Source organism: Centroberyx affinis, unplaced genomic scaffold (genome assembly GCF_046629955.1).
Source record: "Centroberyx affinis isolate AG114_WGS23_722 - 3 ecotype Tasmania unplaced genomic scaffold, CSIRO-AGI_Caff_v1 ptg002643l_1, whole genome shotgun sequence".
NCBI classification, from domain to species: domain Eukaryota; kingdom Metazoa; phylum Chordata; class Actinopteri; order Beryciformes; family Berycidae; genus Centroberyx; species Centroberyx affinis.
The window spans coordinates 1-21734 of NW_027280835.1; the positions used below are offsets into that span (position 1 = coordinate 1).

Consider the following 21734-nt stretch of genomic DNA (forward strand, 5'->3'; position numbering starts at 1 on the left):
GCACCATGTCCGGGGGGGAGGAGCCAGGAGACGGCATCCACCTGGCCAGGGAGGAGCTGCAGCAGCTCAGCCGCCGGGCCCAGCTGTGGCCCCTGATGGAGGAACTGGCTGTGCTCAACCAGCTCCGGCTCAGCACAGACCTGCTGCAGCTGGCCCTCACACAGGGGTAAAGCCTGAAGTCCCAGTGAAACTGCATTTTGAGAGCGTCGGGCTTCCTTAATTTGATGTTGAAAGAGGATGTGGGGGCGGGACATAACGTGAAGTTGGATCATTCAAAAGTGTAAACCGATGGGATATCAGTTAGGGAGAGAGAGGCTTTTTTATTATTATTTGTTAAAAAATCTGTGATTTTTATTGGTTGAAATTTTTATTTACGCCTACTGGTACAGCATGACAGCAGGTCACCATTAACGATACACTGTTTTTCAGCAAGTAAAAGTAATGGTATTTTAATAGTAAATAAAAATTGTGTATTTTTAGGGGCATTTATTGTTAAATAGGTGTATATTATGGCATGGAAAATTAGTTAACAAGGTGAAAAAGTCATTTATTGTGACTTTAAAAACAGCAGGGAACATACTTTTTCTTGTGTGTGCTCCTTATCCATCTACCCATCAATCTATTGATTCATCAGTCTATTGATCTATCTTTATACCTGTCTATCTAATGTAATCAACTATTTCTACTATGTTCTTATTTTTCTGAATACAATCCCATTCATGCAACAAACACAAAACTGCATACAACTGAAATCCTTCCCCCACTAACCCACCTCTTGCCCCCCCCCAAACAACATTTGAACACATTTTTGGAGCCCTATCTGAAACATCTGACATCAATAGACTGTTTTGTGAACTATTCCTGTTCCTCCACAGTGACCAGGAGGCCGAGGACAGCCTGCGTCGGGAGCTGTCCAGACATCTTCGCTTCTGCCTTCAGTCCACACCGATGAACGTCAGCCAGCTGCAGCCGCTCTGGTTCCTGCTCAGCAGCGAAAGGGTCAGTAGGGACAGTCTTTGATTTCCTGCACTATTTGGGTTTGATAGTATGCAATATGTCATGAAATATAAGATCTTATTTTGTCATGTAATAATAATAACCTCACAATTTAGGCTAATAAGACGGGTGTATTTTTTACATAAAAAGTGTGAAAGCAATAGAATACAAACACAACTTAGGCAAAGTCTTGGGTTGAAAGTAATTTTTTATAACCACAAACGTACTTAGTGATGCCTTTCCTCTCCTAGCCAACGGAGGAGCTGCAGTTTGTGTGGTGTGAGCTGGTGTCGGAGGCCCTGGCTGCCCTGTGGACCAGCAGTGTGACCTCTGACCCCGACCGCTGGCTGAAGTGGGACCCCCTGTGTCCTGAAACCCCAGTGGCTTCCAAGTCGCACCACGGAGCAGATAACATGGTATAGGCCATAAATATATCTTGTTTTAAATAAGATTAGCATAGGATTCACTGTGTATGAAATTGTATGCCATTTTTACTTTGCAAGTAATACAAAATTATATTTCAGTTAGGTTACCTCGTGAGCACATATTGGCTGTTATGCAATCTTTTTATCGGGTCTTATTCTTCTTCTTGCTCTTCCAAACAAACAAACACAGTGATGCTAGCGAGGGGGACAGTGGACAAGTAGTAACATTCTCTTAGAGACAGGAAGCAAAATGCTACATGTAGCATCTTTTACCTAGGATTACTGACAGTCTGCAGAGGATAATTTGATGTGTATCTTTTTGGTGTCACTGTATTATAAAGAAAAAAGATTTGAGTGACAGTTGCTTTGGACAAAAACCAAAAAGGTAATAATAACCTTTATTTGTATAGCACCTTTCATACACAACATGCAGCTCAAATTGCTTTACATCAATAGAAGGCAGATAAAAGACAGATAAAAAGATAAAATTCATATAAAAGAACAAGCAAAATGCATTGCATTAAAATAATCAAATCAAGTAAAATAGAAAGCTGTCTTTACCCCCTTAAAGGAAACACAGAATCAAGCGGCGTTACTTCTTGGTATTGAGTAGTCACTCTCAGACTGGTGACACTGTCAACCAGTATACGATTAAGTGTGCCTTACCTTTTCAAAGATACTCACAACTTAAAAGACCTTTTGTATGCAGATACTGAGTAGATACTGAGAAAGATACTGATACTAAGAAATAAATACTGAGAAAGAAATACAATCCCGCACACCATTTACACTTGCATTCATCAGGTTTGTCCTATGACCGAAACATTGCATGCAAGTGTAGACAGTGTGCAGGATTATATTTCTTTCTCTGATGTCACTGTATTGAAGTCAGTCCCCTGATTCTCCCCCCTTGAGACTCAACCAAGTTCCTGGTGATTTAATAAATTGTGAACGAAGACCTGTGAACACTGTCCATGTCCTCTTCAGGGTCCCGCCTTGCTGAGTAAAGCAGTGTGGTCGCGGTGCATGCTGGGAGTGCTGAGCAGCAGCGACACCGGAGGTCGATGGGATCCCTCGGGGACGGCGCTCCTCTCCTCCTCCCACGTCACCCTGGGGGAGTGGAGGGAGAGGATACAGCAGCTGCAGGACATTACTGCTGTGCTGTGGGACAATATGGCCATCCCTGCCCTGGCTGAATTCAGGTAGATTACAAAGAGGAAGTCATACTCCCCTAGTTTAGCAGGCAGAGATTTTAGACTATGGCAGGACTCCTACAGAAGTCTGGAAAGTCTGAAACAAGTGTGGAGTAGTTCAGTCCAAATACACGTCTACACATTTTATATAACTTCACACCGTAATTTCAAATATTTTATATATTCTTCAACTTGAAAATGTGCTGAGCTGTTCGTCATATTGCTCAGGCACTATTCAGCTTTCAACATAATATTCAAATTTAGGCCTTTTTGAAATCCATTAATAAATCTATAGTCATTTATTGAATGCGGACCTGAGTGGAATTCTATTGGCAGTCATCCTAGTGTTTCAGAAGAATTATTTCATAGCCACATCAGAATTATGTATCTATGTATAGGAGTACACAAATAAGAACAGACCTTCTGATCAAGGCATATTGATTGTTTACCTTAATAATTGGCTGTTTTGAAATTCAATTCAGCTACAGAAAAGTACACTAAATTGACTTTCAAATACTTGCTGTGATTCTCAAGACATTCTGCTACTCTTGCTAATCTTGGATTTGATAATCACCCCATGTCTCCTCTTTGATCTCCTCTGCCTCTCAGGGGGACAGACTTCAGGCTCCAGGGCATGGTGCTGCGCAGGCAGCTTCAGAGCATGGCCGACCTGCTGCCTCCCAGCCTGCAGGAGGGCTACATGGAGAGCTGTGAGAGCCTGGTGGAGGACCAGGACCCTCTGATAGCTGCCCAGGAGATCCAGACGGCCCTAAGAGACTTCCTGCCTCCCAACCTGCTCCCCGAGGGCCTCGTGGAGGCCTGCGTCACCTGCCTGCAGCAGTACGTCCAGAACAAGGTCCAGGGCACCAACCAGCTGGCCCGCTCCGGAGTGTTTTGGGTCAACATGGGCTTGCTGCAGATCAAAGTGTGGACACCGCAGACTATCTTTGACCCAGCTGTGAAGAGGGCCTACAAGCTCAACTATGCTCAGGAAGAGGTGAGCAGCTCTTTTTGCTGTTTTTTCCCCACTGTGCTTTTATCTTAACTATGAATCTTCACACTATAGATACCATTTTTCACACAACTTGCACAGTCCCTTTCTCGTATTCAGAAAGAACTATGTCTAATGTCTACTACTCTTCTGAGGAAAAATCTCCTTTGTTTTTTATTTTATTTAATTTTTTTATGTATATTGGCAAAGCATATCTAGCAGAAGGTAGTACATTTGGTCTTAATTCACAACTTCACAACTGACATGGATATTGGCTGATATCTTATAACATCTGTCATTTAACCAGGCAGGTTTGTGGGATGTAACTTGAGAGAAATGTGTGACAATGTCCCTCTCTGTCTCTTCCCAGCTGGCTTTGCTGCAGGAGGAGTGGAGAGGACGCAGCCTGTCATCTCAGCTGATGACCGGAGCGGCGCTGGAGGAGAGCAGCACCACTGATGGCTTCCAGCACCCTCGAATCAGGTGAGAACCAGCCGCCAAGAAACCCATTTGACCAAGCCTCAGTTGAGAGCCATTGGCACTATGTAATTCAAAAATGACCTGAAGTCCTCTCTGGACAGCATTCGTATCACCAGAGAAGGTCGGTAATTTGGTTTTGCCCTTGCACATTAGTAATCGAGTAATTCAGTCAGTCAGCCAGACCCCCATGCGATTGTGTCACGCAATGTCACCCACAGTACAGCAAACAGTGATGTTGCTTTACCCCAACACTGCTTCACCTTTGATGTTCCATGTTTTATAACTGTTACTTTCCATGGTTTGTGGTTGTTATTTTAATCTTAATAGACCTAATCATTCTTATTCTTACTTGTTACACTGTTTTTGACCTTAGGAATGTGTTTTGGCAGTACTGTACTTTATATGATCATGCCAGTAAAGCCTCATTGAATTGAAAAAAAATGATTGGTTGATTGATGGATGATTGGTCCTGAGGTAATAATTACCAATCACCAGACCTCCCCTGGTAATACTTTTTCAATTTAACTTTATTTCAGACACATACTGTAGGTCCATATCAGCAAAGAAAGAGAAATATAAAAAGTAAAATACGAGGACAAAACAGCACAGAAATATGTACAAGATCACGGCAGTTCACAAGTCCACAAGTGATTAAAACACATACAGACATTTGTTCCAATGTTTCCAAAAACAAGAATAATACCTTGTGTCACTTTGTGTAGGCTCAGTTAAAGCCATTATGATTACATTTTTTTTATCCATTAGCCAACACATAAATTTATACATGAAATTCCTCAACACAGCATGAAAGGTGGGAGCATTGCTAGTCACAAACATATGACTTGCACTTGTCCATCTTCGGAGCTTAAGCAAGATTCTGAATGCATCATTAAATGCCACCTGAAGCTTTCTCATTTTTGCTTTACTATAACTGCACCACAGGTGGGCTTGTATAGAGTGGAGTACAGTAGGCTTTAAACTGTACTTTATACTGATTTAAACTGTACTTTATACTGATTCTGTCTGGAGAAGGATTAAGAGGAATTTTGTTGATGTTGTTGTTCAGCTGTGACCAGATGAGTGTCTTCAACTCCTGTGTCTCTTATGTGGCGGCAGGTACCTCTGGATCCGTATGCAGCAGGTGAAGGAGCAGATAGCCGAGCTCTCCAGGAAGCAAGCCTGTCGCCCCCATGACCCCCAGTACGGCCGGCTGTTCCAGGAGCTGCAGCACTACCTGTGCAGCATCGGCCAGGCGTCCGCCGTGGAAGACCTGCTGTCCCACCTGCTGAAGGCCCTGCAGGGGTCCTCCTCCAAATCACGCTCTGCGATCCAGGGCCTGCTGAAGGAGGAGGCCGTGTGGCAGACCTCGCAGCATCGCTTCTCCCTGAGGCTGCTGGAGGATTACCCCTTGTACCCGGACGTGGTCGGGCCTCTGCGGACCGGCATCCTGCAGCTCCGGCACGGCATGCGGTTGGTGGCGTCCCAGGTGGCGGCCTCGCTCACGCCCGTGCCCGGCCTGCCCGAGCTGGTGTCCTGCCTGCTGGCCTTCCCCTCCCTGACGCCCAGCCTGCCCTCCTACCTGGCCCGCGCCGACTTCTTGTGCTCCAGGACGTGCATGGACGTCCTGCGGGGCCTGGTGAAGCTGCTGCCCCTGCAGGATCCTGAGCACGTCGTCCCACAGTCTTCCACGCTGCTCCTGAACGCTCTGCTCTATGTGCAGTGCCATTCTCTGTCCACAGGCGAGTTCAGCGAGGAGACACGCAACCTCTTCAGGCACATCTGTCAGGTAAGAGCTTTGTTTACACCTAGAGTAATGGATTTCTGGGACAGATGTGTGACATCTTGCTGATTTACCATTATCTACCCCCAATGTCATTTTGTGTGTCCCGTTTTATTGTGTTTATGCACAATAATGTACAATAATAATAATAATAATAATATAACCTTATTTATAGAGCACTTTTAACACATTTACAAAGTGCTTTACAATGAAAAGAAGACAAGAATAAAATTAATTGATAAACGCATACAATGTAAGACAACAGTAGGATAAGATACGTTTAAGATACTTCAAGATACAAACTGAAAATTAGTATAATAGAATAATAGATTTTCCAAAGTGAATGAATGAATGAATGTTGCTGTGTCTGACTGTACTGTGATGCCTTCTTCAGGCTCTGGTGAACGAGTGGGACGAGCAGGAGAGGCGTAGGAGAGAGAAAGAGCAGCTGGAGGCCAGTCTGTACCGCAACCGCAGCCGGCTGCACGGGTCCGGCCTGACCGAGGAAGAGGAGGAGGAGAGGGACTTCAGACGACACTTCCCTCAGTTCAACAAGGTATGAAGTCTTTATTGTCGAACCAGGAGAAATTTGATTGCAGCCAGGAGAAACACACAAGAATCATTATAATTTTTTATAATCTTATATTCTTATAAGATAAGATAACTATGGGTCGGGCTGTGTCCCTCCATCCATCAAACATGATATTTCTGGTGATATCTCAGCCACCACCGGTCTGATTTTGGCGAAACTTGGGGGGGATTATGCATCTTGGCACTGGGTTCCAGTGTTTAAAAGACTGCACTGATCAGTCTAATAAAGGCGCTATAATTAAAGGTCAAAATTTGTAAGTCAAATGTGATACTGTATCTCAGACACCACCAGTCCAATTTTGACGAAACTTGTAGGGATGATGCATTTTGGCACCAAAGACCCATAGCGCCACAATTTTTTACATTGGAAGCTGGGAAGGATTCTAGCTTCCTATCTGTTTTCCTTAATTTAGTTTTGTTTATTTGCACACAAATTAAATGCTAAAAAATACTAAAATTAAAAAGTTATTCAAATCCAATGATTAAAAAATACAGAGAAAGAAGAGAAAAAATTTTTTCCATGCAGGACTTTGCAGACATCACCTCCCAGCCGAGCCTGGAGGGCCCGGCAGACGCAAAGCTGGAGGAGGAGGAGCTGCATGAGGAGTCCAGTGAGAGCAGCTTCCTGACCGCAGCCGGCATGAACACAGTGGTCCAGGTCCATCAGCGCCTCTGTCTGGGATACGCCCAGTCCCTCTGGTACCAAAGCACAGCTCCGGCCAATCACAGCAAAGAGCACATCAAAGCCCTGGTCTCCTCCTATCAGATCGCCGCACCTGTGATGTCACGCTTCTATCACCTGATGGGTCAGTATTGTTGTGCTTTCACCTATTTATTTACATAAGATGCAAAAGTGACCAAACTAGTGCAAAAACTAAAGCATTTCGGTCAGTAGATCATCATCATTTCAAATGTAATAGAATGGAAATTTGTCTCGGAGGGAGAGGTAACATGATGATGATAATAATATGATGATAATAATAAACATTCATATGAGATTCTTCTAAAACAAATGTTTGGAAAGGTTTTAATTAATTCTACCCTTGCATCAAAAAAATAGAACACAAGTGACATAGTTTCTCACTTCAACAGAAAATTCTATTTATTGCCAGGGATCAGCTGTCAATCAAACAGTGTGAGCGGAGCTTGCATTTTCTGCTGATGAAGTTTGAGTTTCTCTTTTCTTTGTCTGTTCAGCCATGGTGGCTATCACTGCTCATGCTAACTACCCAGTTCTACTATTTATTACAAATAAACCGCTGTTGGCCAGAGGATTTTACGCAGAAAAGGAAAGACCTACCTGACTCCGGGTGTTTAGAACAGCCAATGTAAAGCTTCCATGAACTGGGTGTAGCTTGTACCACTACTGTGTTGTATCAATTGGTGATAGAGAGTAGCAAAACAGACAATGCATTATTCCTTTAAACTGTAGATGGAAGGTGGATTATTCCTTTGAAAAATTAGGTGTTGTATTATGATATTTCATCAACACCAACTGCTCTTCCATCCCTCCCTCAGATTCAGACCTGGACCAGCAGCTCACCGGCTGCCAGCTGCTCCTCGCTGCCCTCCTGCAGAACACCGTCCAGGGCTCGGCCGGTCCGGACGGCCTGGCTGTCCGGGCCGAAGGGCCTTACGACTTCTACCAGCAGCACAACATGAGCGAGGCCCGGCTCTGTCTTCCTGTCCTGGAGCAGCTGAGTGTAGCGGTCAAGCAGAGGCTGGACGAGTGGCCAGAACACCCAGCTCTAGTACAGGTGAATTTTTTTATTTTTTTATATATATATATATTTTAGCAGCGTTTCCACTTTTGCGGATTTGAGAAAATAAAACAAGGAACTTTTAAGAATAGGTGCCCTGATTACATCTATTCCCATCCTGAGCAGTGAGTACTGATGAGATTGGGTTACGAAACTTTGGGCTTTTACCTGAGAAGAGGACGTTTGACATGCGTTGCTGCAATCTGAAATCTCTGCTTGTTCTTTCCCAGCTGACTGTGGTGATGGAGAGGATCATGGCCTTCAGTCTGGCCAGCCCACTGGCCAAGTTCCTTAACGGCATGGAGATCCTGCTCAGTAAAGCTCAGGTGAGATCTACTGCAAGGATGCTTGATGTGCCATGCATGATGACAGCAGTGTATTTCATATCTGCGCGTTATTGACAAAGAGACATTATGATTTTTAGTGTTTGTTTTGTTTTCTAGCTATTGCATTAATTGCGTTACATGTGGATACAACGTTTTGTACCTAATTTAGTAAAGTGTTACGGGGTTGAGGATGCTAATGTTTAGAATTTACTCAGTTTGAATAATAGGAAACTGTTTCTGTGAATGTCAACTGGATTTGTAGGTCAGGGATTCTGCACAGTTCCTTATTTAGGAAGTTTAAAAAAAACCCTCCTGGAATCTCACCCTCCAAAATTGATGTGTTTTTTTTTGTTGGTTTATATGTGTTTTATGTTCTCAGTGTTTCCTGTTAGAATATTTATTACAAGGCTTTGCAAGGCAACAAACAATTCCAGCAGAGATTGGGAATATATTGCTTAGCAGAAAGTTTTGTTCTAGTTAATCAAAACTGAATCACTGGAGGCCAAGAGAGAAAGTCTCAGTCCTCTCAAGGCAGCATCATTTTAGACACAAATCTATTGGTGTTAACTCTATCCTCCTCTGCTCTGGTCAGGACTGGGAGAATAACGCCAGTCGCTCAGTGTCTCTACGGAAGGAACTGGAACCAGTCACCCAGCTCATTATCCAGTGGCGCAAACTGGAGCTCAGGTAAGAAACAGTGGAGCTTTAAATCCAATCTTATATTATCTTTTTAGATATTGAACATTGGACATCAGGACAGTCATGCTATCATTGAGTTGCACTGTCTGCACAAGCTCAGTTTCCATGATAATAATCAAAATGTTCTTTTTGTGCATGTATGCAGGAATATCTGCTTGATGTAAAGATGCATAGAAAACGTATTGTGAATAAGACCTTAACCTTAACCAGGATATGAGCTATTATCTCTACCACTGTGTGTAATGTAAATGCTCTGTTTCTCTCCTGTTTGTATGGTAGTTGTTGGTCCAGCAGTCTGGACAACGCCATGAAGCGGCACACTGAGAAATCAACCAAACACTGGTTCTCCATCTACCAGCTGATTGAGAGATATCTGGAGGAACACAGGATGGACGCCAATGCGGGTAACTAGCTTAGTGCTAGTTAATGTTACCTACTATGCTAACATTACATCCTCAACAAAAGAATAAGCCCACTTACAGCCAAGAAGTGCAACAAACAATATGCATAACCTAAATCCAACAATCTAATGTTGTACAATGACATGGCTTACCTTATTAGGAACTTGAAATCAATCTTTTACTAGTTAGCTAAACACTTCCGTTGGTATTTTGAATTGTAGATAAATGTGAAATGGAAAAAGCAAGGACACATTTAAACTTAAACGATGTCTGACAAAACAAAACTCAAAACGCCAGGATTGCCCCTTTAACCCCGCCTCCCTGTTGCTGTTTTGCATGTGTTCTCCAGACGAGGAGGAGGGGGAGCGCCTCTCCCTGTCCTCGGTGTCCTCCACCCTGCAGGCCTTCATGGAGGGCTCCACCCTGGGAGAGTTCCACACCCGGCTGGCCATGCTGCTCAGCTTCCACTGCCACCTCCTCCTGGTCCCCAGCCAGCCGGGACAAGGTCTGGCTTCACCCTCCTCATTTAACTCATGTTACATCAGGAAAAGTTTGATCAAAATGCACTTTTTAGGTCAAGAATGAATAATTCATACAACGTAATTTACTGATCCCTTTTATGTAATATGCCATTTTAAAGTTCTGATTATTAATCTAGGTAAAACAAAATAAAAAATCCCATAATATGCTTGTTTTCCCATGTTGGGTCACATTTACATTTACATTTTAGGCATTTAGCTGATATTCTTATCCTTGTAGTGAAGCATCAGACTCACAGCATCCTAACAATAGATGTTACAAAATAATCCTGTGACTCTAGAATGATCTTGTATAATAGATAATAAAAGTTGCCGAGAGGCTGTTAAAGCAAGTAGAGGAGGAAGATGGGAAGCGAGGGATGTGATTCAGGGGGAAGAGCGGGACGTAAAGTATTTCGTAAAGATGTGCTTTACGATGGAAAATAGGGACGAGACTAGTATGTTTTACAAAGCTCAAGTTCTAAAGTGTTAATAAATGTGCATACTATAATTACAGGTCAAAACAAGGTGACATATTTGTTATTTATTGGCCATGAGGGAGCGCTGCATCCTCCTCCTTAGGACTTTTGTGTAAATCTCCTGGTGGAAAGATGTCAGTTTCTGGTCTATCAAACGTTTTCAGTTATGTGTTTTCATAATGAAGCCATTTGAGCCTTGACTTGCATCATTCATGCAGGGGATAACATGCTTACTCTTGTCTTGTTTTACAGAGCCTTTGTCCAGTCTCCTGTGGAACCTGCACACATACTACACTCAGTTCTCTGAATGCATCCAGACCAAAGTCAGTCAGCTCAGACAGCCCATTGAGAAGGAGCTCAAGGTGAATAAGCAGTTTGTTTTTTTTTAATCCTCCTTTTTCAATACATTCCACTACTTATTCCAAAGCTTATTCATAAATTCTACTGTAATGTGAATTGGTGCGATGCTTCTGCTCCTCCTTCAGGACTTTGTGAAGATCTCCAGGTGGAACGATGTCAGTTTCTGGTCCATCAAGCAGTCTGTGGAGAAGACGCATCGGTAAGATATGAAGCCTGTAGCAGAGTTAAACCTTACTTACATTTTACATTCACCCTGTAGGGTTTAAGCTGTGATGTTAATAAAAAAAAATGTCTGCCCATGTTTTTGCCCCCAGGACTCTATTCAAGTTTGTGAGGAAGTTTGAGGCGGCACTGGGCGGTCCCAGTGCACCCGCTCTGGTGGAGCAGGGCAGTGCCGCCAACCTGGACAGTGTGGACGCCAACCCAGAGGAAACCCCCATCCACCGGGTTCACCAGGCTCTGAAGAACACCCTGCCTGGGAAGGGCAGAGATTTACAGGTACAACTACTATGAAACACAAAAAAATCACACAGCACAGTTGTTTGTTGTTTGTTTTTTACATTTGTGAGGTGTTTTCTAAGCCTCTTGGGGTTTTAATATCTCACCTACACAAATAAGTAATTGCGTCTCCTCTTTTTGGTTTTTGTCACCATATTTTATCACTTCTTTTGTCTGTTTTAACATCATTATACTAAACTAAATTGTGTATTTCAGACTGAGGTCCCCGAGGAGGACACTGAGGCTTCATCTCTTCAGGGTCGCCTGCCTGTTCTGACCAGGAAGATGAAGAAAATGTGTGTCCAGCTGGTGAAGAAAAACCCTGTGCCTGAGCTGGCTGAAGACCTGGACATCTTCACCGGTAAGAAAGCCGACCTGCTAAGAAAGCCAACCACTTTGACTTTGCTCTGGGTAAACGTGAAAAACTTGGTATTAGGGCCGTGCATTTAGTCAAACAAAAATATCGTGTTTTCAGGTGAGATCATCAGCAACCTGCGGGACCTGCAGAGCCTCACCATCGACATGTCAGCGGAGAAGGAGAAGCAGAAGGCCGAGGTCAAACACATCCTCCAGCAGAAGCAGAGAGCTCTGTCTGACCTGTTCAAGATGCTCACAGAGATCGGTGAGTATTTGGAGTGCCAGTGGTATAAAAGGACATGCCATCGTTTTCAAGCTACAAGAAATGGAAAGAATATTATTATAGTTATTGATCTATCTACCGATCTGTCTATCTATCTGTCTGTTTGTTATTAAAATCCCTTCAGGTCTGTCGTACCGTAAAGGCCTGGCGTGGAACAGGACGGCGGACCCAGAGACGACCCTCTGCATGCAGCCGCTAGAGATGACCACCGCCCTCTCTGCTGTCAGGACCCAGGAGAAGGCCGAGAACACGTAAATACAACCACAAATAAGAGTTGATCAGGGCTGTGCCTTAATTATTGTAGATTTAATCTGTGGATAGATTCCCATGCAGCTGACTGAGATTTTTGTTTATTTGACTACTGCCAGATTTTGTTCAAGTATGCCTGTTGTGTAGTAATCTATTCTAGGAAAGTGTTTGGTGTGAAGAAGGTGTGAAGAAGTTTAGGTTTCAATTCATCGCTCTTGTAGGTGGAGAAAACTTAGAATTTAATTTAGGCAAATAGGATGAATCTACTGCGTCTCAATTAAGGAAGATGGGAAGCTCTCCTCTCTTTTGCAGCCCCTCTTTGTAATTTAGGCTGATAAGACAGGTGTATTATACATAGAAATCTTGCCTAGCGCAGCTTTAAGGTACAAAAGGAAATTTAAAATGATGAGATAGCATATTGAATTTAATTTGATGATTTATTTTGCCTGACAAATGAGAGTCTGCCAGGCAAATTCTTAGTAATGGACGCCCTAGAGTGGGTATTCTATTTGATTTTGCACTGAAACACAATTTTTTCCGGTATTCTTTATTCTAGGTTGTTTACGGAGTTGATGACAGCATGGGACGGATGTCAGAAGTACTTTTACCGCTCATGGGCCAGGAGAACCGCCTTGCAGACCGCTCTCCAGAGCGCTGCCAAGGTGAGACACACATACTGTCTGTCTGGTGAATAATATAAAGGTGACAAACCTTGACAGCTCTATGTGTAAAGGTTATGATACAGACTGACTGGTGACTGACCAGTGGGACAAGACTGGATAACAAAATGGACAACAAAGACTGGACATATCATAAAAATGTTGTTTACAAATACTATTACTGTTGGAAGAAATGTCAACAAGAATGTCATTTACCAATACACAGGATCTGATGTCACACTCCTTTGTGCTATTTAGGGTAGACACCTACATAGAAGCATGGCATTGTTTTTAGCAGAAAGTAGGAGTGGGTGGGAAGGAGTTTATCATTGGGGTTATTAAGTGGCATTGCTCACTGTTTGTGTGTGTGTGTGTGTGTGTGTGTGTGTGTGTGTGTGTGTGTTCTGTAGGAGCTGGGTCTGGGCAACATTGAGCGCTGCAGAGGTTTCTCCTCCCACCTGTTCAAGCTGCTCCTCAGACAGAGGCGGCGGCTGGCCAAGCTCACTGAACAGTGGGTCCACCTCAGGTCAGTCTGCTGTTTCCAACGCTATGACTTTCTGAACCCCGTGATAACAGTAGAAATGCTTCTGCTGTCTTGATTACATCTAATAGTAAAAAGTAGGGATGGATGCTTATCTCACAATACGATTTGATACACGATATGAAGCTCACGATTTGATGTAATAAATAAAAGTTCAATGACAACAAAGTCTGACTGTGCAGAATTATGTTTATTTCTGAGCCATAAATCTTTCTAGTAATGGCATTGTCTTGCTAGAAAGGGTGTGTAAACAAATTTTATAAATGTCATTATAAAGTGTAAATAATGTAATTTCAATGTGAAATTGTGATGTCCGATTCATTTTTCTGCCCCACGATATGTATTGTCACATTTTTATATTGTGATATGTTGTGATATATCGTCCCATCCCTAGTAAATAGTAATGTGATACTTTATTGATCCCCTTAGGGAAATTCTCTTTACACCACCCTGTTTCCCTAATAATAACGCTAATACTTAAAAACCTTTTGTCTTTTCTACTCTCATCACCACACCCAGGAGGCTCACAGTCACTGTCCAGGGTGTGAAGGCCCACCTCCAAAGCCAGAGTGAGGACCCAGGCAGCACCCTGCCGCCCCAGGCCTCTCTCCAGGTCTGGGTGAGCCGGGGCCAGGCGCTGGCCGCCCAGTGCGCCACCCTCCTCCAGCAGCTGTCCTGGCTGCTGCAGTGCTGCCCCGAGGACCTGCAGCAGAACGAGGAGCCGGGCGGCCGCAGGCAGCACACCCTGAGGTGCCCGTCCCCGCTGGCGGTGCAGCGGCAGCCGCCCGGGTGTCTGATGCGGAGGGGAGACGCCGCCTGGTGCGAGCTGAACCGCCGCGTGGACGACATGATGAGGCAGAGCCAGAGCCTGAAGACAGAGCTGGACGCTGTGGCGCTGCAGGCCTCACAGGGGGCGCTGCACACATGGTAACACCCCGAAAACATAATTGATAAGAAACACTGTACTCATGGAAAGAGATTAGTGCCACGAGATTGATTTGAATCACATACATTTGAATTTGTCATGCTCATATTGAACTGTGGAATTTTAAAAAAGAGTGATTTGTAAGGCACAATTAGAAGTTGAATGCAATAGCTTGAAATTGAATGTGATTATTATTGAATTTAACTTTTAACTATACTAAAATTCAGTTTTCTCAGTTCAAATTGACTTTCCTGATACACAAATCCAAGTATTTAGGAAATGTAAACATGCTTTTGTCCTTGTCTTGTTTCTGCACTTTCACCAGCTTCCTTTCAGTCTTTTGTTTGTGCCACAAAACCAGAAACCACGTCAGAGAGTGTATGTCTGACTGGAAATGGCTACAGTGGCGAGTGAAAACTGGTAGTAGTCAATGACAAAAGACAAAGCCAATGCCAACTACACCGTGTGTTTTCTCCACAGGAACCACTTCACCATGTGCTGCTCTGGCTTCGACCAGCTGGGTGCCGTGGCGGCGCAGATGCCCAGCGTGGAGCAGCTCTTCAGCCCGGCGCTGTGCGTCGGCGGTGCAGACAGCCAGCCGGCCATAAAGCAGAGCCTGCAGTACGTCAGAGGAGAGGTGGAGGCAAACGTCACCGAATTCACAACCTGGAAGACCCAGCTGCTCTCCCTGGGACACCAACACACAGGTAACAGTAAAGAGACTAGTTAAAAAGCAGTTAAAAATATACAGAATAAGAGCAGATGCATACAGAAAACTAAAGATCATAACGTACATATACTGGCTACATGCATGCTTACAGAACCACATAAGCCTACCAACACACACATATGAAGTACAAGCATAGATAAGCTCTAAACACCAAATTTATACATTTAACAACTAGAAGGTTTTGGAATCAAGTCTCTTTCTCTGTTAGTTTCATAGTTACGGCTAAACCATAATTGTCAAATGGTAGAAATCTCACATCTACCACCAAAATGTAACCATTGTTCCTTGGTCCAAGTCATTTTATAAGCTTTTGAGATATTCTATTGACAGACAAACAGACAAACTGACAAACTAAGAAGGGTGAAAACTTACTACGTACTTGACAGAGGTAAACTAAAAAGCAGCACTTGGGCTGCTTATCAGGACAAAAACACATAAAGAATATATGGTTCTGAAGTTTGCCATCTCCTCATTTTCCTAACAGGCCGCCAGCAAGCCTTCTGCTCAGAGTTTTCTGCTGAGCTGGAGAAAACCATCAACACAGTGCTGTGTGCCGTCCAGACGCTTGTGAAGAGAAGGGAGCAAGAGCATCGAAGAGACCAGCATGGAGACGCCAAGAGAGGTGAGAACCCATGATGAAAATGTACGGCAACTTCTTGAAGCAATGAAGGCGGGTGATGCTGCTTTCAGCACGGAATAGAAAATGGATAGAAAGTCAAGCTCCAGCTAGATCCAGCTAGTTTTACTTAAAATTGAAATGTTTATTCATTCCCATGGACAAAATGATAAGTAGTTAATTTCCTAAAAGGCTGACATTCGGACAATGACAGGTTTTTGTAGGACTCTGACAATGTGCAGTATTGATGGTTGTCTTTCATTCCAGAGAGTGATGAAGAGGAGGAGGAGGAGGAGGAGGAGCCTGTGGAGGACCTGCTGAAGCCCGGTCACCTGAGCCGCCTGCTGGAGGAGGAGCTGGAGGCCGAGGTGGAGAGTCTGTCTCTGGGTGAGGTGAGCGCCGAGCTGGAGAGGCTGCTGGGCCGCCTGGGGAGCCACAGAGACGCCTGTCCGCCACAGCAGCTCCAGGTACAGACTCCACATTCTGAAATATATAGTTTAGAATTGATTTTATCGATTCATTTTAAAGGGGCAATAAGTAAGATTTTTACTGATCCATAGCTCAAAATAATGACCATAATATATCTGCAGTTTGATAGGGTTTTTGATCGATACCATCAAAACTCACAAAAATTCTCCATCCACTGGAATTTAAGACACTCAATTTGTCAATTTGTTTGTGGGAGTTCAGTATAGTTTCTGTATTTTTTTGAGTATTAATGAACATTCATTAGGCATTAATGAACTATATGTGTAAATGGAGTCAGCGGTTTTATTGTGCAGCACTGTGAGAAAAAGTGCTATATTATTTTGTAAAATGTATTTTTTTATTATTATAGCTGATGTGTTATAACTCAAAGGCTCCTCTAGTACAGTAATAATAATATACATTCAATATACAATATGCATATGCACTAATTATTACATAATATAGTAAACTCAAGTTTTCTACATTGTTATAATACATATGACTAATTCAGCATATTCCAGACCTGTGAGAAGTGGGCTTTTCTTTCATGGTTTTGTCCTAATGCCTTGTTTCCAAATCTGTTCACATTTCATTGTGGCTTTGACATCATGTTTCTCCTCTGGGTGTTCAGGAGCTGAGCGAGGCCTGCAGGCTGCTGGTGCGTCTGGAGCCCATGCTGGGAGTTTACTCCGACCTAGTGCGCTACTACCTGGCTGTGTCCCTGGGAGCCCACAGGAGCACCGGGAAACTGCTGTCTGTCCTGGCCAGCATCTTCACCGAGCTCGCTCAGAAGGTACTGCGACGATATAGCCAGGGCAAGAAATGTGGGCATCCCAAAATTCACCATCCATTTTACCAACGAGTTTGATTTTTAGGATGGAACAAGACGTCCAAATGATGGTTGGTTACCTGCCAAAGCAACTGGTAGAGAAATGAAACTAGAAAAATTACTAGTGGCACACTCCTTACATTTGCTTTGACATGTACTTTGCACACTAACATTTCAGCTATACTACTTTCATCAGGGTGTGTTCTTTTATAGGAAGAGATCTAGTGTGACTATTTTTCCATAGTTTATAATTGCCAATTGTCTGCATCTCTTTTATTGTGGGTTCTACTATTTTTTGACAGTGAAAAGAAACTTATCAGCTACAGCAATTTACCATAATTCATCTGCTGGCTGATGTTAATTCCCCACCCTCTTCTTGTATTCTAAAACAAAAACGCAACAAAAAAACAACTCAAATGGGGCAGTTTGATTGCTAAAAGGCTTTATCATGTGTTTAAAATTTTGTGGATTTGAACCTGGCTCTCCACCGTTGGTGCACATGTCATATCCTGTCACTCTGTCTACCATCTATGCTATCATTCTCCATTATATACTGTTTACAGAAATTTCCAAATGCAGACATGTCTTACAAATAATTGAAACGCCTTAGAATGATTTTGAATACTTAAAAAAATGTCTGTCTTTCTCCTCAGGGTTTCTGCCTGCCACAGGAGCTGATGGCCGGTGGAGACGGAGAAGGAGCCACAGAGTTTCACGACTACGAGGGCGGAGGCATAGGAGAGGGAGAGGGCACCAAAGACGTCAGTGACAAGATAGAGAATGAAGATCAGGTGATGAATCAACTTGAATTTTATTGATAACTTCTTTCTGCTTATTGTGCTGTACCACTATTGTTGAATTGATTGTAAATATCACAGAGGAAGAACGTTGCCTCGGCTTCAGATGTCTTTTATTTTACATTTTTCCAAGAGAGAGTGCCTTGGATTTCTTTCCAATTTTAATGAGTCCTGCTTATAGGCTAACGGAGTCAGCATATCAAGAATATGTAAGATATACTATTTGAACAGCATTTGTCATGAAGGTATCCCGGCTGTCTTCCTGTAGGTGGAGGACACCTTCCAGGAGGGCCAGGAGAAGGAGGAGCAGCAGGAGAAGGGGGACATCAAGGCGGAAGACAACGCCGTCGAGATGTCAGAGGACTTTGACGGCCAGATGCATGATGGGGATGAGCAGGAGCCAGGTGGGTTGAACTGGGGGGACGTATCCTAGAGGTTAGAGGTTTGACTGGGTGAAAAAGGGTTTGGCGTGGCCTTGGATAAGAACATCAGCTACAGTAAAAGCCTAAAACATGATGTGAATTTAACTTGAAACCGCTCCTGGGATTACTCATCAAAGCTGTTGATTTTTCCTTCCTTGATCATTTGTAGGTGACGATGATGAGTCGGATAAAGAGGATGAGGAGGAGCTGGATAAGAAGATGGGCGACCTGGGCGAAGGCCAGACGGACACTCTGGATGAGAGAATGTGGGGAGACGATGAGGATGATGATGACCAGGAAGGAAGCGACAAGGAGGAGGAGTCCGGCCAGGGCATGGACCAGGTACAGACAGGGTTCCTGTGTGGGTCGGGAAAGTCTGGAAAAGGCTTTGGTCATTTCCAGGTCTTAAAAGATTGGAGAATTCCGCAAAAAGTCTGGAAAACCCTGGAAAAAAGATAGCTTTTTCGTTGCAATCTATATGACTACATATGTTATATAATTGTATATTGTTTGTATAACTGTCGTTTAATATATTGTGATATTAGTTACTTATAATAATCTTTAGCCATACAGCCTGGTAGATAGTCATATTTCCTTGCCACCATCAGTATAACTAAAAAAAAATTGTAATGGAAAATGTAGAGGAACACCTTACATCTTTATAAATCTGCCCATCAAATATTTCTTGTTTGCTGTTTTAAAGATCATCACTGTTTAGACCTGTCATTGGTTTAAATGTGCCTTTAATTTCCTATTCTCTTAGGGTGAATCTGAATTGGTTGCCAAAGATGACAACTTGGATGCTGCAGATCCAAATAAAGATGACAAGAAAAATCAGGACAAAGACGAACAAATGGATGCTGAGGAGAAAGAAAAGATCCATGAACAAGGGGATGAGGTAATTTTTTATTTGGGGAAAAAAAACCAGATATCGTTACCTCCATCCTTCCTTCCTTCCTTCCTTCCTTTACATTTGTACTTTCTTTCAAATTTCTAAATGTCGTTGAGCATGAGTATTAGGGAACAAATTTCCAAGCTTTGACAGATCTCTTCTTATTTTATGGCTTTGCCGTGTCTGAACTGCGCTAATTCCTGTTTCCCAGAGGGAGTTTGATGAGAATGAAGTGGACCCCTACCATGGGAAGCAGGAGCAGAGAGCCGAGCCTGAGGCCATGGAGCTTCCTGAGGATCTCAACCTGGACCAGGAGGAGGACCAGGCTGGAGACGAGGGGGAGGGAGACGGTGAGAGCCGGAGCTGAAAGCACAGGGCTGCACAATACTGACAAACATGTTATCAGTATTTTTGTTTGTGGAATATCGTGATTGGAGTATAAATTGTGCTAAATGTGGGCACAGCTTTTATAAATTGTTCCAAAAATAAAGCGTAAGAAATCTCTGATATGCTGCTTGATTTGTCGAGCAGGGAGTGTGAATATACAGTAGAATATTTGCTTGTCTGCAAACCTTTTCCTCTGAGAAAAATTTCAGCCTTTTAAAATCTCTTGTTGCATTTTTTTCCCCTCTTCAGAAGAGAATCCATTTGACATAGATGAGAAGCCCATGGCCCTGGATGAGAAGGAGGGTGGAGAGAAAGACGGAGAGGAGGAGGAGGGAGCGGAGGGGATGGAGGAGGACCAACCCGACCAGCCAGGAGAGGAGAACGGCCAGGAGCCCAAGACTGAAGAGGAAGAGGAGGAGGGAGGAGGAGAGAAAGCAGAGGGAGACGAGGAGTCTGCCGAGAAAGATGAGGGGGAGGAAGAGGAGGAGGAGAAGGAGGATAGAGGACAAGAGGCAGGAAAAGAGGAGGATCTGGTTATTCCAAACGATAAAGGCCAGAAACCCAAGGTATGGATGTGGCCTTGTGCTACATCACTTTACACTACTCATGCACTGATAACACTTTTAAAAACTTAAAGTGTTTGTCACGATCCAGTTCATTATTTTCGCTCATCAAACAATTAGTGACTTTTGGATATAATCATTTTTCTCTGTACCTAAATTGTTCAAACTGTTTTTGTTCTTTGCCTGTTGTTTCACTCTTGTGATGTCCCGTGCTTCCAGGAGGAGGAGGAGGAAGGGGAAGGTGAGGATGAGGAGCAGCCAGAGTCAGCAGAGAGGAAGGAGCACAACACCGACGGTCAGACCGGAGAGGAGAACGTCCAGAGCGACACTGCTGTCGAGCTGGCAGGGGAAGCATCAGAGAGAGACCAAGCTAAAGAGGTATCAGCTCCACCAGCAGAGCTTCTTTCTGCCCCAAAAAAATGTTGTTGAAAAATCCTGTGTTATTAGTATTTTATCATTAGAAAATTATGTGCAACTTTGGATGAGTTTGGGCTCACAAAAAGTGCCACCTCAAGGACTTAGCTTGGATTTAGACAGATATTTTGGGGAGGTTTGGTTAGGTTCATATTTCAAATTCTACTCCACATTCACTCTCTCTGTCATATGTACACATTCACACACACATTTCACAGTGCAATTAGTTCAAATTCAGCAAAGATGATGGGAGATACTGTTACTGTCTCTGCACTGTTCTCATTTAAAGTGGCTAGAACCAAAGGGATTCTTTATATTTCCATTTCCGTTCTGTGTCATCCACCCTCAAATTGCCTCCTAAACACAGAGAAATTCTAATATCTTCCCATTTTTTTCTGTCTTTGCCAGGAGCATGGGAGCGGAGCAGCTGATGCCAGCCAGTCAGAGGGCCACGAGTCCAAGCTGATGGCAAGAATGGCTTCACAGAAACGGACTCAGAGCAAGACTCAGGTGCGTTTGGCCTCTTTGGGATAGCGCTGAAAAGATACATTCATCCTGTTGGTTTTCTCAGGTTTGAATCTAAACATATCGCTTTGTTCGGCGTTTTTTTCTTCCAGAGCTTCAAGAGGAAACCTGGTCAAGCGGACAATGAGCGTTCGACGGGCGACTACAACGAACGCATCAACAAGCGTCTGCGTACGGTCGAGAGCAGCAAGGATCAGACGCAGGACAACAGGCAGAGCGACGGCCAGCAGGAGGCGGACCTGTACGAACACATCAAACAGGGAGAGACGGCCTACGACACGCAGACCTACGGTCAGTAAACGCACCGTGGGAATCCGGTTGTTTTTGTTCCGAATGATAATTCTAAAGCAAGATTTGAGATTATGCACATGAGCAGCTTCTCCTCTTCTCCAATTCCCTCTAATAAGGCCCAGAAAACTGACTGACTGAACCTGATTTCAGGATTCAATGGATTTGTTTCAGTTTTAAAAAATGTATCGAATACATTTTTGGTGCTAAGCGCTCGTTTCTGTGGTGTTTCTGCACTGCACTTCCTAGAGATCACCTGTCAATCAAACAGTGCGGGTGTTTAGAACGGCAA

General features: G+C 43.6%; 1 protein-coding gene across 1 annotated transcript in view; it reads left to right on the forward strand.

Moving 5' to 3' along the window:
* The first annotated feature begins 95 nt into the window (after nucleotides 1-95).
* The window catches only part of LOC139657235 (midasin-like), a 30275-nt gene continuing 8636 nt past the window's right edge, over nucleotides 96-21734 (forward strand). Inside the window, exons 1-36 of the mRNA XM_071535000.1 lie at nucleotides 96-166; nucleotides 876-999; nucleotides 1248-1412; nucleotides 2409-2623; nucleotides 3224-3611; nucleotides 3976-4088; nucleotides 5202-5871; nucleotides 6260-6421; nucleotides 6983-7262; nucleotides 7975-8213; nucleotides 8447-8542; nucleotides 9135-9229; nucleotides 9521-9645; nucleotides 9992-10147; nucleotides 10892-11001; nucleotides 11125-11198; nucleotides 11314-11497; nucleotides 11714-11858; nucleotides 11973-12119; nucleotides 12262-12388; nucleotides 12943-13048; nucleotides 13456-13571; nucleotides 14106-14513; nucleotides 14992-15218; nucleotides 15726-15863; nucleotides 16125-16324; nucleotides 16957-17118; nucleotides 17808-17945; nucleotides 18220-18355; nucleotides 18543-18715; nucleotides 19137-19271; nucleotides 19477-19615; nucleotides 19902-20218; nucleotides 20435-20593; nucleotides 21038-21139; nucleotides 21247-21445. Of these exons, the coding sequence (XP_071391101.1) occupies nucleotides 96-166; nucleotides 876-999; nucleotides 1248-1412; nucleotides 2409-2623; nucleotides 3224-3611; nucleotides 3976-4088; nucleotides 5202-5871; nucleotides 6260-6421; nucleotides 6983-7262; nucleotides 7975-8213; nucleotides 8447-8542; nucleotides 9135-9229; nucleotides 9521-9645; nucleotides 9992-10147; nucleotides 10892-11001; nucleotides 11125-11198; nucleotides 11314-11497; nucleotides 11714-11858; nucleotides 11973-12119; nucleotides 12262-12388; nucleotides 12943-13048; nucleotides 13456-13571; nucleotides 14106-14513; nucleotides 14992-15218; nucleotides 15726-15863; nucleotides 16125-16324; nucleotides 16957-17118; nucleotides 17808-17945; nucleotides 18220-18355; nucleotides 18543-18715; nucleotides 19137-19271; nucleotides 19477-19615; nucleotides 19902-20218; nucleotides 20435-20593; nucleotides 21038-21139; nucleotides 21247-21445 (6541 nt within the window). The remainder of the gene's footprint in view (nucleotides 167-875; nucleotides 1000-1247; nucleotides 1413-2408; nucleotides 2624-3223; nucleotides 3612-3975; nucleotides 4089-5201; nucleotides 5872-6259; nucleotides 6422-6982; nucleotides 7263-7974; nucleotides 8214-8446; nucleotides 8543-9134; nucleotides 9230-9520; nucleotides 9646-9991; nucleotides 10148-10891; nucleotides 11002-11124; nucleotides 11199-11313; nucleotides 11498-11713; nucleotides 11859-11972; nucleotides 12120-12261; nucleotides 12389-12942; nucleotides 13049-13455; nucleotides 13572-14105; nucleotides 14514-14991; nucleotides 15219-15725; nucleotides 15864-16124; nucleotides 16325-16956; nucleotides 17119-17807; nucleotides 17946-18219; nucleotides 18356-18542; nucleotides 18716-19136; nucleotides 19272-19476; nucleotides 19616-19901; nucleotides 20219-20434; nucleotides 20594-21037; nucleotides 21140-21246; nucleotides 21446-21734) is intronic.